Below are 17,213 nucleotides of genomic sequence, written 5' to 3'. Positions count from 1 at the left end.
AGGGAGGCGAGTGGGGACGAGGGGGCTGCGTTCAGTTTGCGGTACTGGAGGGAGTTTTTCTGCCCCGGAATGATCGTGTGGGGGTGGGGGGGAGCTGGAGCCTATTAGGACGATTCTGGTGGCGAGGGATGGTGATGGGTTGGGGTTTTAAAATTTTATTTAGCTTTTCCAACCGTGTGTGCTTTGCTTGCAATTTTAAGGCCTGCCTTTTCCTTTCCCCCCCACCCTTAATTTGGTGGGGTTTTTTTTGCCAGCCCTCTCCTTAACCCTACTCCCCCTCTCCCCCGCAAGCCACGAAGGTCTTGGTGGCCCTGAACAGGGGTGGTTGGACGGGCTGCCCTTCTGGTTGTCATTGCTCCTTCTGAACTTGCTAGAAAGATGGCAGTTGGTGAAAGATCTTTCTCGGTTGCACTGCGAGGCTTATCGTGAGAGGAAATGAGATTGAAAACTGCTGGCGTGCAGGGGACTTGCATACTCGAGAGGGTGATCTCTGTAAACACGGCCCTGGATCACGCTTGACGAGCACGACCGAGCTTACATAGCAGTCAAACAGGAGTTGTCTGTGTGGCACTGCGGAGGCATAGTGCTTGAGACTTAATATTATTATTACTTGAGACTTGATTTTATTATTTAAAGAAAGCTTGGATTGGAAAAGGTTTTTGCAGGTTTGATTATTATTTTTTTCTCTCCCGAGGATGGCAGCAATAAATGCAGTGGTATTATAGTATATTACTAGTTTGAGACTTGAGATTTTTTAAGTTTGAAAGTAGTACGATGTTCATACTGAGCCTTTTTAACGTAAAAAATCGGAGCTAATTTAGGAGAGTGGCATTTTCTGTCCTTTAGATCACAAACAGTTAGGCCTCGATTCTCAGGGATTAACAATAAACATACCAGATGTGTTCAGTTATTCGTGGTGTTGCTCACTAGATCTCAGTCTTCTCTATTTCATTTTTTCTTTTTTTTTTTTTTTTAAATTCCCCTTCCTTTCCATTCCTTGTTTTTCTTCCCCACTGGGAGATTCAGGAGTGTTTTGTTTGTATGTTACATTGCATTTTAACATTTAGTTTCTCTTCTTCTGTGGAGAGAGATAGTTGTATCCCTGCTTTATCTTACACCCACATTTCACACTCTGAAATTTAAAGATACTTTATTTTTTTTTCACAGAGAAGAGGATTCTGGTGTTTTTCCACTATGAGATTTCCAGCTCAGTTTAACACAAAGGCATTGGAGTAAATGCTTTGGCAAGTCTCATATAGTTCATACCCCAGCTGTTTTTGGAGTTTAGTGAGTGAGTTTAAGCATGCAGATTTATATACAGTTACTTAAAAGAACACTGCCCAAAGTGTTATCACAACACTTGGTGTGCCTTAAAATTTGTGCAGTCTCATTTTGTTTAAAGGCTTCGATTATAGACCAGTGCTTCTCTTTCAGATCAGGGGTATTGCACAAGTAAAAAAGGTGCATACGTGCTTCTTTGTGAACTTTTTGGACATTTGCGTGGAAAATCGTTTTCTTGGCATATTATCCTGGAAGCTTTAATGCATCAGGATTCAGTTTGTTAAACGTGCTATTTGAGGTGTAAAAATATTTGTAACCACTGACACCCATCATGCTTCAGAAATAACCTCCATAAAATTTTGGGCCACCCAGCATGCTGGTGAAGTGCCATTTGAAAGTTTATCACCACCTTAGTGCTGATTCTTTCGTAAGCTGAACAAATACAGGCTTTCTGGTTTCCTCCTGTCAGGAGCAGGTTGTAGGTGACTTCTTAGCATGGAAAGTTGCACTGTTTTGCTCTGGAATTCAACAAATTCCCTCAGTTCTGTCCCAGAAATAGTGACACCAGTAGTATTAGAGAAGAATGTGTTGGGTCAGCCTGAATTTACACTTGAAAAGAGAACTGTTGGCAAATCGGGGGAATAATCTTAGATTTAAATCCATTTAACTGGAATTGGAATTGCGCTTTACTTGTAAAGTGTCAGTTACTGCCAGTTTAGCAGATCAATGTGAGCAGAGGGAACGTTTGAGAGGACTGCTGCAGGGCTCACTTCTTCCAGGTCAGCATTCAGCCATATTGTGTATAAGAATGGAGAACAAACTACGTAAGATGCATAATTTCTTCCCACTGAGTAGCTGTGGAGCAAATACTCACAGTACCCAGCTGTTCCCCGGTCCAGTCTTGCCATCAGTTCTTCCATTTGTTTCCTTTCTTAAGGAAACTCGGTGACCCTTTGAACCTCCAGCTGACTTCAGTGACACAGTGGGTTTTGTTAGAAGCCCTTGGGTACAGAAATAGTTGGCATTTTGACCTCCAGTTAGCATGATCAGTAGCAGACATCTTCAGTAAAGGTGAATGTCCCTGGAAACTAAAATCTGTACTGTTTCTTTTAGCTTGGTCATGAAAGAAAATGTAATGTTTAAATTAATTTCTGCAGTTGTGTTTCACAGTCTTTACATGTGACAGAAATTGCTGATTATGCAGGCCATCTGGGGGATATGATAGACACACTGATGGAAATACAAGTTATATTTATAGGAGAGGGAGGGGACTTAATGGAACAGTTGCAACAAAGCAAACATTCTAAACTTAGCAGGATTTAAGTTAAATTATACCTGCCTGTATTTTAGCAACTCCCCTTCCCCTGGGTTACTAGTGTAAAAAGATTGCATTGGGTGTTTTGTTCCTTTCTCATGGTTTCACTGGCAGTTTTTTACTAGCAGACTGCCTGGGTAAGGTGAAGACACTTTGGATTTGCTGTCTAAAGAAAAGTCTTGCTTTAAACAGGCATTTCTCATAAATTCATGTTTTGCAAAAAGCTGAATTAGGACAAAGTTTGACCTAACAGCATTTGGAAAATTACCTTCTGCTGTGTTTGTGTGATACTAGTGAAAGAGCTATGACTTTTTGAGTAATTTCAAAATACATAAATTATAATAATTTTATGATACTCAGTTTTCAGTTGCTCTGACAAATTATTGCCAGAAGCTCATGTTTCGTCTAATACCTCAATTAGTCAGGTTAGTTCTGAACCTTCTTAAGTGTATTGAATTAACCAAGTGAAGAAAATGTATGTGAAAGAGAGTAGTAACTTCTGAGTAGTTCTGCTAGTTAGGAAATTGTTAGCAGAATAAACATAGCTTCTTACTCTCTTGAGTCTCCATCAAAATAATTTGAGAGAGGGTGTGATTTTCCCCAAGTACTTTTTTTTCCTCTCCTTTTTTGCTTCTATTAGAGTCTGGTGGGTTTTTGAAATGATTTTATTTTAATTGCTTTGGTTTCAGAATTACAGGTGGACTTGCAGGCTTGGCTGGAATTATTTTCCCCTCTTGTTTTTATTTGAGGTGTACTGCTTGATAAGAAAGGAGAGAAGACATAGTGGGGAGACAGAGAAATAGCTATTTTTGTCTAAAGCTAACATTGAGAGAGATACGAGGAACTTGCAATTAGGGGTTTTTCCTCATGCCTTTCATCTTAACTCTTTTAGGTGTACTGTTTGTTTCTGGAAAATGTAAGTGCTGTAGCTGTACCCGTGGCCTTGTCCAGAGGGAGGAAACCTTGAGGTAGAAATGTAGAGACCAGAGCTTTAAAGCAGTGACTTAAAAAATGGCTGTACTGGAAGGAAACTTTGAGATGGTTGTGCATTTAGAACTGATTTAGAGCAGGCATATGTTATTTCAGGACGTTTTATACCATCATAGTGATTGAGGGGGTGACTTTTCTGGAATATTGTGCTTGTGTGTCAACTTGCAGGGAAAAAAAGTAGAAAATGCTTAAGAAACCAGTAAATTCCAGAGTAATTTTTTTAAAAAATATTTATTTATTTTTTAACATTTTCATTTAATAACTGACATTGGCATTCCCAGGTTTGGAGCAAGTCGTGGAGGACCTCTTCCACCAAAGAAGTTTGGTAATCCAGGGGAACGTCTACGTAAGAAAAAATGGGATTTAAATGAACTGCCCAAGTTTGAGAAGAATTTTTATGTGGAACATCCAGAAGTGGCCAGGCTTACTCCAGTAAGTTTTCAGATTCTGTTTGTTTTGCCTACAACAGAAAATGTCACAAGTGGAAAAACTTGTCCTAGGAAGTCCTGGACAGTGTGTAATAATAGAACTGGCTTTTCATTAAGCTGATTTGGTGTGTGTGCACTCTGCAGGATAGCGATCGTAGTTGCCTTCAATATTAACATTAGCAAAGGTGATGCTTCTTCTCTTAGCTGTTTTTATACAGGATATTTTACATTTGGTCATTTGTAATTCGTCATCATAGTGCTTTGCTGGTCTAGCTATTCGACAGTGTAGATAAGTCTTGGAGGGCTTGAGAGTTGCAGTACTGGGAAGGCCCTGAAAGACCCTCAAATAGTGAACTAAGACTGGCAGAAATAGATGGGAAACATCTGAAAGAATGTTTTATCATAATAATAATTCAGGCTGAAAGAGGCCATGGGAGATCTCGAGTCTAATCCTCTGCTCAGAGCAAAGCCAAGTACAAAACTAGAGCAGCAGGCTGCTTGGCGCCTTGTGCTTTCGAGTTTGAATATCCCCAGGGATGGGGAGACTTTATACCCTCTCTGGGTGGCTGTCCCAGAGCTTAATGTTTCTCATGGTATTTTTTTCCTAATAATAATTACTTGCAATGTCTTCTCTATAGCGACTCATTGGGTGGTTGAAATTAGCAGTTCAGTTCCCCTGTTAGTCTTCTCTTTCCCAAGCTAAACAAATCCAGCGCTTCCAGTCTTTTTGTACTTCCTGTACTCCAGCTTCTAACTCTCCCCCTATAACTGGACATGCCCTGTTAAAGCAATACCTGTCATATTGGGGGCTGAAAATTGGATGCAGTACTTTACTCTGTAGATACAGTAATCTCCCCTTCCTGTGCAGCTTGAGTCTAGAGTCTTTTTTTTCCTCTCTTTAATGTTTTTTTATCTTTATAAATTAAGAGATTTCATTCTTAACACAAGGAAACAAACAAATGTTCTTATCCGATATCATAGACTTACAAATCTTTATGTGAAATATGAGATATTTATATGGCATGTAGGAATTGAAGGAGGCGTTGGCTTTTTAAAGAGAAGACAACTTTGACTACTGAATCACAGTTAATGTCAGCTGCTGTAGCTGTTTTTGCCTTAGCTAACTAAAAGGATTTTCATGTTTTGCCCAGAAGTTTTCCTTTTTTCACCTTTTTATTCAAGCTCGAGATTCTCACAAATAATAAAGTTACTGGTTTGGATAAAGTGCATGTTTGGTATTGATGTGTATTTTTCTATTGATTTTTAATGAGTATTAGAATAAGGTTATGAATTGTGGAAGCATGTTGCAAAGTACAGTTGGACTTGCAAGATAAACTGGATAAAGATTTTTTTTTCTAATCCTAAAGTTTTACTTATGTAGCTACATATTTCAGAAATACTTTTAAGAAGTTCCATTACTTAAAAAAAGTTGTGAGATCTTAGGATATTGTTATGACTTGGCTGGATTTATTTCATGCAGGAAAAAAGTGCAGGTTCCAAAAAGAATCCAGGCAACATTTCTGAGTTGCCACTTGTCCAGCAGGAACTCTGTATTTAACCACCTCTGGGATGGTTAATTGAAGCCCTGCCTTCTGCTTGTTTGTAGTATATTAGGGCCTATTTATTTTGTTTGGTTCTTAGCACTGGCACTTAAAACACGTTTTTTAGCTGATCCTCTGTTTCTAATCACTTCTGCAGCTGCTGGTCATTTATGGCCCCTGGAATAAGAGTAAAGTTCTTAAAAATGCTGTATTAATACACTTTTCATTAAAAACGGCTGGTTGGAAGAAGAGAGATCAGTCCTTCTAGACTACATGAAGGGCTCATAGCTGTGAATATTGCTGAAGCTATGCGATGTCTCAGTCTCAAGATAAAATCCTTAGGAAAGCAGTCTTTTTTCGATCTCTGTTTCAATTAATTTCTCTAACAAAGCTGTCATCTAGAGGTGTGAAGTGGATTAATAGTTAGAAACATGCACTTTAACTGACATTTGACTTTTGTCTTTGCATTTTTTTTTCTGCTTAAATAGTATGAAGTTGAAGAATTGCGAAGAAAGAAAGAGATAACAATTCGAGGGATGGAGGGCTGCCCCAAGCCTGTGTTTGCCTTCCACCAGTGTAGCTTTCCCCGTAAGTATTTTGCCATTCTTTAAGGTAACGAGGATTACTCTAAAAGAATAACTGTTTAGGCCTGTTTTCTAAAAAGTCTCTTGAAGCCACAGTTATCCTTTAAGAATTTTTTTTTTCTCTTCTGAAATTTGTAGAGTATGTGATGGATGCCTTGATGGACCAGAACTTCACAGAACCCACTCCAATTCAGTGTCAAGGCTTTCCACTAGCCCTCAGTGGTCGTGATATGGTCGGCATTGCACAGACTGGATCTGGGAAGACACTAGCGGTACGTGTTCTTGCCTTTTATTTATTTGGTTAGTTTTCGTAGTTGCTTTGTAGAAACTACCCTTGGCTACTGGTTAGTAGTTTCTGGGCTTGTGAGTACTAAAAGCATAAAGTGAGATGATTACATGCTTTTAAAGCTTGCTTTATTGAGAGTGAATGGTTTTTAAATGTTTTTAAAGCTTGCTTTCTTTTTGTGTGAGACTGCAGTCTCAACTCAGCTAGCCTGTCTTATTCACAGGCATGTATTTTGTGTGTCTCTGGATGCTCAGTCATGTCTCTTTAGTCTGTGCTTACATTGTGGTTTAAAAAGCAGTATGTGCTTTTTAGTATATTTGTTCTATTAACTGTGCAAGTTAAAGAATGGCTGAGTTTTCAAGATATACTATAATTTTATCTGCAGTGGTTAAGAAGGAATTTTATCCTTTATGAAATGCATTGGTTAGTAGATTTGAGCAATCTTGGCTTTCACTTAAAACTCCAAATTTAAATGAGCCTTTGTTTCAGAGGTGCTGAGCAGCTATATTTTGTGCTCATGTCAAAGCAGGTCTGGTTGGTCAGCAGCTCTGAAAATCTTGTGTTCTGGTATCTGGTTTTGCAGAATCGGGTGTTTATATAGCGAAGGTTTTTTGCTGTCGCTCACATCAGGTGTTGGCTTCTTGAAGGGATATTAGACTCAATGGGCTCTTGCCATGATCCATTTGTCATGGCAGGTGAGCCTTGGCACTGAATATTGAAGTCCTGTGTCTTGACTTAAAGTTCTTCTATTTTAGTACTTGTTGCCTGCAATTGTTCACATCAACCACCAGCCATATTTGGAGAGAGGGGATGGCCCAATTGTAAGTGCTTGTCAGTTCTCTTCCTTTTTTTTGTGTATTGCGTGGCATCACTAATGAAATGTGTACTTAATTTAATTTAATTGGTATATCAGAATAGTAAGTAATGTTTACTATCACAATGTGACCATCCCACTCAGTAGTTGAAATTCTGTGCAATTGCTACACAGTCTAATGGTATTTAAATGTTCTAGCTCATAAAGAGCAGATGGTCCAAATTTGCTTATGGTATCCGTGCAGAGCCCTTAAGTTAGAGATGTGTATACAGCTTGGCTATCCTGAATCAATTCTTTTTGCAGTGTCTGGTTCTAGCACCTACCAGAGAGTTGGCCCAGCAAGTGCAGCAGGTGGCTGATGATTATGGCAAATGTTCAAGACTGAAGAGTACCTGCATATATGGAGGAGCACCCAAAGGTCCCCAAATCAGAGATCTAGAAAGAGGTAATTTTGAAATGGGTGTTCGTAGTTTCTGGAGGAGGTGGTATTGTAAAATCTCTCTAAAAATAATCTTAAAACCTGTTTGGAGGAGGATGCGCATGGATGAGTGGCTGTCTCTTTCTCCAGTTACAGTGGTGGTGCATGTAGTTTTTCTCTGTTGTGTGACAGTTTATTTGGATATTGGATTTCCTTTCCATTTTCTCTTTGAGCTGTCCACTTGTGAAGACTGTCAGGACATAGGAAGGGGCAAAGGAAACTTAGCAGAAAGAGAACAGGTTATTTTGAGGGAATGCAGTAGCAGGAAGTGTAAGAAATTATTTTCAGTTCTTATCAAGGGCTAGTTACATATCATTTCAAATGCAGGAGTGTGCTGATGGCTTTGATCTTCACTAGATGAAAAAAATGTAATAGAATGATGTGAAAAGACGTAAGAAGTGTTATCAAGGTAACCATATGTGTACAGCAAGGTAACCATATATGTACAGATCTACTCAAGAAATCAGAAAATTTTACTTACTGCTGGAGTTTGAAGAGCCATTACTGAAAACGGCAGTAATGGATAAAGGCGTGCGTGGTAGAAGGCTGTGCAATAACTCTGTTGGAGAAAATGGTAGTGCATTCCAATTCAATGGAGAGAGCTCAGTAGGTTTTTGCATACCTTTCTGGAGTGCTGCAAAATAGGCGTTTGCCTGGTTATGAAGAAAAGACTTTGGTTAGAGCATGTGGGCAGGTTCAGTGCTTTCAGTTCTTTCAGGTGTTGCTGTCTTTGGATGATTGATTAGTATTTTCTGCAGTAAAGACTGTCGAACAGATGAAGTCCAGAAAACATTGTGTTGCAGTTGTGATCTTTTGGTTATTTAGTGAATTTACTTGAGAGGAGTACATCATTGACAGCAAAGGTTGCAGTTTATTCAGTCTCCCTGGCAGACCAGTGGCTCCATTAGATTTCTAATTCTTGCATGAGCTTTATAGAAACTAGAAGTATGCCCAGCTTTGGCAGCTCTGAGGTGTCCAGGTTGACACAGACAAAAAGGTCTGGGTTGCCACGAAACACCCTGCTTCTGTAAGTGCAGTATCAAGAAAGCTGTTGGGGTTTTGTTCTTTTTCACTCCCCTGCTTCCTTAAACTTATGTTCTGTGGACTTCTCAGTGACATCAAAGGACTCACCTGTAAGACTGGGGAATCTATGGAAAGGAGTCCCTCTTCTTAAGGAATGCCTAAACTTCCATACCTGATACTGGTTAAGGAATTCTGAATTCTGTTTTTATGCTAACAGTTACGGGCAAGATGGTTGTCTATCACTGTTGTTACATAATTACTCGGTATTAAAGTTCAGGCTTTGGCTTTATAAATTTTAAAAAAATAAAAATAAAGTGATTCTGGAAGTAATTTGACCTGTGTCGCAAGAGGAGCACTTAATGTTCGCTTAATATACAGTTTAGCTGGAGTTTGCTCGTGTTTTTCTGGTGAGCTTTCTAGACTGAATAATTCTGGATGAAGGTGGGTCAGGCTTAAGTAGAAGCTTATTTTTCTTCTGGTTTTTGTACAGCTCTTCACTGGTGTTTTCTGACAGTAAGCTTTTAACTTGTATACTGCATTTATTATTCTAATTGCACTGTATCAGTAATTTCAGAATGGAAAAAAATATTAAAAGAAACTAGGGCTTCTACTGAAATGACTCAATCTTGGGTACGAATGAGGGTGGAGCTTTTTTTTTTTGACAATTTTGCTCTTGGAAGGTGATTCATTCTGACTAAAAATACCAATTGACATTCAAATGAAGAGACTTACTCTTTTTCCTCATTCTGTTTTGAAGGTGTGGAGATCTGCATTGCTACACCAGGTCGCTTGATTGACTTCCTTGAGGCAGGAAAGACCAACCTTCGTCGGTGTACATACCTAGTGCTGGATGAAGCAGACAGGATGTTGGACATGGGATTTGAACCCCAAATCCGTAAAATTGTTGACCAGATAAGGGTGCGTGAACCTTGTAAAAAAGACAGCCTGCTTTGGTTTCCCATTCAAAGTCCAGTACCTTAAATAAATCCATTTTCTCTCTTTCTTAGCCTGACAGACAGACTCTGATGTGGAGTGCCACCTGGCCAAAAGAGGTGCGCCAGCTTGCCGAGGACTTCCTGCAGGACTACGTTCAGATCAATGTGGGAAACTTGGAGCTGAGTGCCAACCACAATATTCTGCAGATAGTGGATGTATGCATGGAAAGCGAGAAAGACCATAAGTGAGCTGATTTTCCTACCGTTTCACTTTTTTTGGTTGAACTTAAAGATCTACGTTGCTTTGTAAGCCAGATAGGAATTCTGAATAGTGAAGTTACCTATAGTATTATTTAACATTTGCGTGTCACAAAATAAGTAAGTCTTGTAATTAACTGTCTGTTGTTTATATTTTAACAATACTTACCTAAATTGTGTGTAAGTGGATGCGTGTTGTGTATGTTCTCAATGTAAGTTGAGAGGGTGCTCTTCTATTCTTGTGTATGTGAATGTACATCTTAGCTCTCTTGTCTGCTTTAGACTGATACAGCTGATGGAAGAAATCATGGCAGAGAAGGAGAACAAGACTATCATCTTTGTGGAGACAAAGAGGCGATGTGATGATCTCACTCGAAGGATGCGCAGAGATGGGTGATTAGCTTCCCCCCTCCCTCCCCTTCTTTCTAGTGCGAAATGGGAATTGTAATCGCAAGCAGTAAGGTTTAAATGTTCATGATGCTGTTGTTGGGAACAATTTGTCCGTTCTTTTCTTGGCTGAATTCAGTCTGAGTTTCCCAGAAGGTTCCAGTCCATCAAAGTATTAGTGCAAGAGTGAGTATTTGTAAGCTGGGCAGCTTTTAGTGTATCGGAATCACAGAATCGCAGAACGTTAGGGATTGGAAGGGACCTCAAAAGATCATCAAGTCCAATCCCCCTGCCGGAGCAGGAACACCTAGATGAGGTTACACAGGAAGGCGTCCAGGCGGGTTTTGAATGTCTCCAGAGAAGGAGACTCCACAACCTCTCTGGGCAGCCTGTTCCAGTGCTCTGTCACCCTCACTGAGAAGAAGTTTCTTCTCAAATTGAAGTGGAACCTCCTGTGTTCCAGTTTGTGTCCATTACCCCTTGTCCTATCATTGTTTGTCACCGAGAAGAGCCTGGCTCCATTCTCGTGACACTCACCCTTTAAATATTGTAAACATGAATGAGGTCTCCCCTCAGTCTCCTCTTCTGCAAACTAAAGAGCCCCAGCTCCCTCAGCCGCTCCTCATAAGGGAGATGCTCCACTCCCTTAATCATCTTTGTAGCCCTACGCTGGACTCTCTCCAGCAGAATACCAATACGCTGATGGGGACAGTATCAATACAGCAAATGCAATTGGGCTTACATGGTTGTTTATGTAGGTAGACGCAGGCCAGAGGAGGACAGGGAATAAAATATTTCTCGAAGTCTTTTTTTTCTTTCCATTTTACTGAAAGACGAATAAAGCTTCCTATTGCCTTTAATGTATGTGCTTTCTGTCTAAACTAATGTGCTTCTCTGTTTGGCAGTTGGCCAGCTATGTGTATCCATGGAGACAAGAGTCAGCCAGAAAGAGATTGGGTGCTTAATGGTGAGTCCATCTCTGAGGGGAGAATAACTGGGGCTGCTGTATGTGATTTACTGAGGCGTGATTTTCTCCAGTCTTTTTTTCTCTCTATACCCAATAGATGCATTTCAAAAGAACTTCCTTTGCCTTTGTACTGTTAATTTCACTATTTGTTTTGTTTTGCTTTTTGTTTTCTTTGACAAAACCACAATGGGAAAATTGCTTAACCCAGAGAGTTGGATTTTGAAAAATAATTGACATATATCCTGACTTGCTGGGGTTTCAGAAATAGACCCATCTTACCTAGATTCTGCAAAATGAGCACTTAGTGTAAATCAAGTTCAGGTAACACTATCGTTTTGAAGAGTCTTACTTCATAGCATGCTTTGTTTTACAGAGTTTCGTTCTGGAAAGGCTCCTATCCTCATTGCTACCGACGTTGCATCTCGTGGGCTAGGTTTGTACACATAGACCACTCTTGCCTACTGCTGCATATTTTTCTTCTTTGGACTGAAATATGTTTTCTTTAAAAAAAAAAAAAAAAAAGAAAATCAAAGCGTGATTTTCCCCCACATGTGAAATACGTTTTTTAACATTAATCTTTTTTTTTTCTTTCATATTCAAAGTCTCTTCCTGCTCCTAATGAACAGGCTTTGGTCTGCAGCAAGGCCTAGGCATGACCAATCGATCGCCAAGAGGGAGAAGAGACGTCCAATTATGCAACCCAACCCTTCCACCACACTCACTTCTTCCCCAAATCCAGCTTCTGTTGCTGGATGATAGGGATGGATTGCTCTCAGTTCAGAGCGTGTCAGATAGAGTTCAAGTAGGAAGCTGTGGGAGAGCATTTCAACAGCAAATAGCTAATATTCTCCCCTATGACACACCGCAGATTTGAACATACCAACCCCAGCGTACACGCATGTTTATCCCACAGATGTATTCACATCTGAGAAAGCAAAGCACTGCTCCAGATCTTTGGTCTTGACATGTAACCTTCCCTCCTCTGTGTTCCTTCTAGGCAGGACCACTGAGATGGTACATGGCCTTTAACATCGTGTTACCCAAATGTGTAATTGAGTCAAAATTGCACAGCTCTGTTCTGGTGGTATGAAAATTTTCTGTCTGGATGCATCAGTTGTGTCCCCTCTTTTAATAAGCATATTTGTGTTGTGAAACACTCCTGTGTGCTAAGCACAGTGCTTATACAACTGCCCACACTAGAAGAGGAGGATGACTTCTGAAGGGCTCTGAGTTTAATAATGGACATTGAATATTGCCCCCTCCCTGAGTCTGGTAGGAGATAAACTACTTGGGGGTCAATGTCTCATTGTAAATTGTAGACAAACTCATTGCAAGTCGTTGATAAGCTCAGAAAAATCTCTGTTAAAAATCTCCATTATCTGAGCTCTCTTTTTTCATATGCTGAAAGGGTGGCTGTGCTGTGCATCATATGGTCACTTTAATACAGTCAGACCATTACTAGACTTGGCAGCCTTTATTCACACAACCTTCACCCCTCCTTCCCCTCCCCACTCAAAAAATGTCCAACACTTCCTCAGAGAGGTGATTATATGGACTTCAGTCTCTGCCCTCTAGGGTCATGTCTGGACCTGTGCAGTTAGAACTTGGGCCTGTTGGGAGAAGGGACTGAGGCCTGAAACCAGTTTGTATGAAAGAGAGCTGCTTTCTCTAGCAGCGTTTTTTAAACAGGCTTGCTATGTGCTGGTAGCTTCTTTGTGCATCTTGCCTAGACATTTAAAACAGCCTCACCCCCCTCAAAAAGAAAAAAACCACTCCCCCCGAAACTACTCAATTGGATAACACTTCAGAAAGTCTCCCCACTTCCCATCCTCCACTTCACCTGAGCTAAGGGGGAAAGGTACCAGAGTCTGTTTCTTGTTACTGAACAACATCTCTGCTTATTTTGGGGCCCTGAGTTTGCTGCTTCTTAAAATAAGTCACTTAACTGGCAAACTTCTGGACGACTTCCTCCAAGATCCTGGAAAGTGAAGGCTTCTACCTAAATAACATAAAACAGGGGCGCGCGCCTTTTGGCTGAGTCACCAGGGCTTTCCCTCTTCCTAATGGAACATTGGTTTCAAAAAAGCTTCTTCCAGGTAAGTTCTGAGTCCCGTAATGACTTCTTTGTGATAATTCCCTGGAGTGAGGTCCTCTCTCTGCACTGATTTTTTTTTTTTTTTAACTTTTGTTCAGTCTATTAAACTAAAAACATTGAATTTGTTTTGTTTTGTTTTCTTTAACAGAAGCTTTGGTATCAGCTGCAAATCATTCTCAGTGCAGGGGTGGGGGCACATCTACATTGATGGTCAAAACAGCTCTCTAGACTAGCATGTTTGCTAGTTTATATCTCTCCCGATTACTATTCGGAGACTGACTGTGCCGTAGGGTATTCTGACAGTCTGACAAAGGGAATGTTTCCCAGGTAGCTGTCAGAAATTATGTACAGTTTCAGTTCTTGATCCTGCTTTATTACCTTCTGAAAGTGCAGGAAGATTGCAAGTGTGTGTAAACACTTTGGAGCATGCTAGACTGGAGAAGCCGAGTCTTGTCCTTGCTCTGGTCTTTCTTCAGCGAGCTGCGTGCTCTACAAGAACCACTTTCTAGTCTGGAAAACACCTTTGTATTTTCCTCTTCCTGCCTTCCCATTCTTCCCACTCCTCCCAGTCAAGTCAGTTCCATCTGCATTGGTAGCCACAATTCCCTGTGCTTTCTGCCGGGAAAGCACGTCCTTGTATCCTCTGTGGTAATTCAAGTAGCTTTGCTGCCGATGAATGTGCAAAATGGGACTGTCTGAGGATCCTGTAGCCTGCAGCTTGTCAGACTAGTTACACTCTGGCTGTGAAGATGCAATCTGTCATACGTACTCCTCTCTTTACTTCACTTTCCCCTGTTTAAAAAAACTGTTGCATCAAGGACCCTAGCTGGAGACTCGCGCAGCCCCCTGTGAAACCTGCCTTCTCACTCTTTTTTTTGGTGTGATTCCGGACTTTGGAGTCAGCAAAGACTGAGGAGCCCCCACTTTGCTGTAATAAGAAACAGACATAAAGTCCCCCTCTTGTCACTTCAACCCCCTTGTTTTTATTTTTCCCACAACCCCTTTGAAATTGATGCAGTCTGGGCAATAGATGCAGTCTGACCCTTTGGATGTATTTTTTGTATCTTCATTTTTTGACAATTGCCCCCGAGAACCCCGAATAGGGGACAAAAAGCGTTGGAGGACCTGAAACTTTTACCTGAGCCCAGGTTCTCCGGCGCTTCACAACCAAATGGGGCTACAGAGAAGCGTCTAAGCCAGTTCACAGAGCGAGCGTGTGTGGGGACTTCTCGCTGCCACGGACCCTTGATGCATGCTCCCCGCGCTCCAGTGGTCCCGTGTCAGAGGGCGGAGTTTTCGAAAGGAGGCCGCCAAAAATAAAAGGCAAAGAGACGGGATCGGCTGCAGCGGTTTCCCACAGGAGGAGGGAGTGTGCATCGGTCTGGTAACAAACAGAGAATGTTTCTCTCTTTAAAACAAAAAAAAAGGAAAGGAAATCACAAAAATCTGTGTTTTATCTTGGATATTTTCAGAATATTCTCTTTAAAATGCAGATTTTAATTTTTTTATGAGCTGTTAGGGCACTTACTGTAATACCATGCTTTTTTAAAGCATTGTCTACATAGCCGACAGGTGCTTTTGGTACTTGAGGTGCTTTCAAGTGAAGTGTTGCACTAACATTTACTTTGTTTCTGTCCTATAAGTTTACAAAGTCTGCCTTTTCAACAGGTGTGCAGTTCTGACCTAAACGTTAATATTTTGTGTGCAAAGGAATTTTGATTATTTCCTGCTTCCATCCGACACTGGAAGTAGGGAATTGTTAATGGAATTCAGGATTGTCCAAATTACAGAAGCTTGGCAGGAGCGGACGGAGCAGCATGGTGAAATGTTAGTGCAATACGTTCTGATGTAACTACAAAGCTGAGTTAAGGTATTTTAGGTCTCAGTAGTTTTTAATAAGTTGATTGAATAATACTAATGTAATTGGAGTGTCTTAAGGTTTAGGCTAGGGGATGTAGCTCACTGTTTTACTAAGACTGTAAAAGTAAATATTTTTAAGATTGCCTTTTATTTTATGTTACCAAGTGGAAGGTAAGTGATCTCATTACTGTTACTATTTGTTAGACTTCTCCCAACAGAGTAAAAGCTTTACCGTGGCAGTTCTGCCCTTCCTCCACCCCAGTGTGCTCTGTCTGACGGTGGCATTTTCACTTTCCAGATTGTATTTTGGGTTTTTTAAGTATCAAATTCAGTTACCTCATTCACAAACATTGGTGTCTTTGACACATGAAGGCAGAGAAATGCATTCCGGGGAGGATGAATTTGAGTGCAGGGCAAAACTGCTTTAAAATTACCACTGTTTTTCAGGACACTGATCTTTGTTCCTGATCATCTTAAACTTGAGTCTTGTACTCTTTTGGGATGAGTCTGTCTTGTATATATTCCATGCAATTACTAACTTTGTATTTTTTTTTCTTATTACTGTCACCTGCATTCGTGCTCCCCACCTTTCGTTGGCACGTCCTCTCTTCTTCTCCCCTTTCCTCAACCCCACCCCTTCACTGTGCTTCGCACCTGGGCACCTCACAAGACGTGGAAGATGTTAAATTTGTGATAAACTACGACTATCCGAACAGCTCTGAAGATTACGTGCACCGTATTGGCCGTACCGCACGTAGTACCAACAAAGGTACTGCCTACACCTTCTTCACACCAGGAAACCTGAAACAAGCCAGGGAGCTTATCAAAGTGTTGGAAGAAGCCAATCAAGCCATCAATCCAAAACTGATGCAGCTTGTGGACCACAGAGGAGGAGGAGGTGGTGGTGGAGGTAAAGGCACATGGGAAAAGGGATACACAGGGTGCAGGTTTTCCATTTTGAGGGAGGGGAAATTAAAAGAGGGTAAGGAAGTAGTAAGCACCAGTCTAAGATAACAGAGTAGATTAGTAATAAAGCTGTTTTGTACCTGAGATCTCTCCACGTTATGTAGATGCAGTATTTCTGCCCCAAAAAAGAAGTAGTCTACTGTTTTACCTTAGCTATAGATTTTTTTTTCTCCTCATAAGGTGTTCACAGAGCTAATTCTGCGTGAATGAATTAATTCCTTGCAGTTTGTACCTCAGCACCTGCAGCAGGATGTGTGTGCATACACATGTGAGATTGAAGTCAGTGAAGGGGTATGCTGACTCTACCTTCAGGGACTGAGACTATTTTTTCCCCCCATTCCCTGAAGGAATAGTAAGTTACCTTATATTTCCACATTAGTCCCGAATTTCTTCCATTTCTTTGTCTCCAAACACATGCATTAAGAACCCTTTTTGATCATATTTACACTTTGAACAATATGAAGAGACTTACAGGGAAGTTACAGTCAGTCAAGAGAACTGGCTCCTTGTGGGCAAAGTTGTCAATGCAGAAGGGGGAGAGAGGGTGGCATAGTTGTACCAGAGTTCATTGTTTAAAACTTGTTTATGGTACTAAATCTGAATATATCCATCGCCAGGAGGTCGTTCTCGTTACCGAACGAGCAGTTCAGTAAACAACCCTAACCTGATGTACCAGGAAGAGTGTGACAGGAGGCTCCGGGGAGTGAAAGAGGGCCGGAGAGACTCAGGTGGCTTCAGAGACCGTGAGCGTGGTGACAGTTATGCCAACGGAGCCAACAAGACCTATGGCAGTGCCTACGGGAGCCCAAATTCTGCATTTGGGGCAGCACAGAGCCAATATGGTTACGCTCAAGGGAGCTATGGAGCAGCTGCCTATGGCACGAGTGGCTATGGCACTGCAGAGTACAGTGCTAGTGGCTATGGTGCCAGCACCACAGCTGCCACCGCTGGGAGAACCTCACAGAGCACTACCCAACAGCAGTATGCAGGGATGGTGGGGCGCTC

General features: G+C 41.1%; 1 protein-coding gene across 1 annotated transcript; it reads left to right on the top strand.

The window, feature by feature from the left end:
- Positions 1 to 3,844: 3,844 nt before the first annotated feature.
- Positions 3,845 to 17,207, top strand: DDX17 (DEAD (Asp-Glu-Ala-Asp) box helicase 17; the record flags this gene model as incomplete). Its single annotated transcript, XM_010186903.1, has 12 exons — positions 3,845 to 4,018; positions 6,044 to 6,143; positions 6,278 to 6,411; positions 7,181 to 7,246; positions 7,543 to 7,684; positions 9,498 to 9,658; positions 9,748 to 9,920; positions 10,216 to 10,326; positions 11,226 to 11,287; positions 11,661 to 11,720; positions 15,913 to 16,152; positions 16,826 to 17,207. Coding segments are annotated over 12 exons (1,805 nt in total), but the record flags the coding sequence as incomplete, so codon positions are not given.
- Positions 17,208 to 17,213: the final 6 nt, after the last annotated feature.

Source organism: Mesitornis unicolor, unplaced genomic scaffold (assembly GCF_000695765.1).
Source record: "Mesitornis unicolor isolate BGI_N332 unplaced genomic scaffold, ASM69576v1 Scaffold22206, whole genome shotgun sequence".
Classification (NCBI taxonomy): Eukaryota; Metazoa; Chordata; class Aves; order Mesitornithiformes; family Mesitornithidae; genus Mesitornis; species Mesitornis unicolor.
The sequence above is the reverse complement of the archived record's forward strand: the minus strand, read 5'-3'. Positions and strand labels throughout refer to the sequence as shown.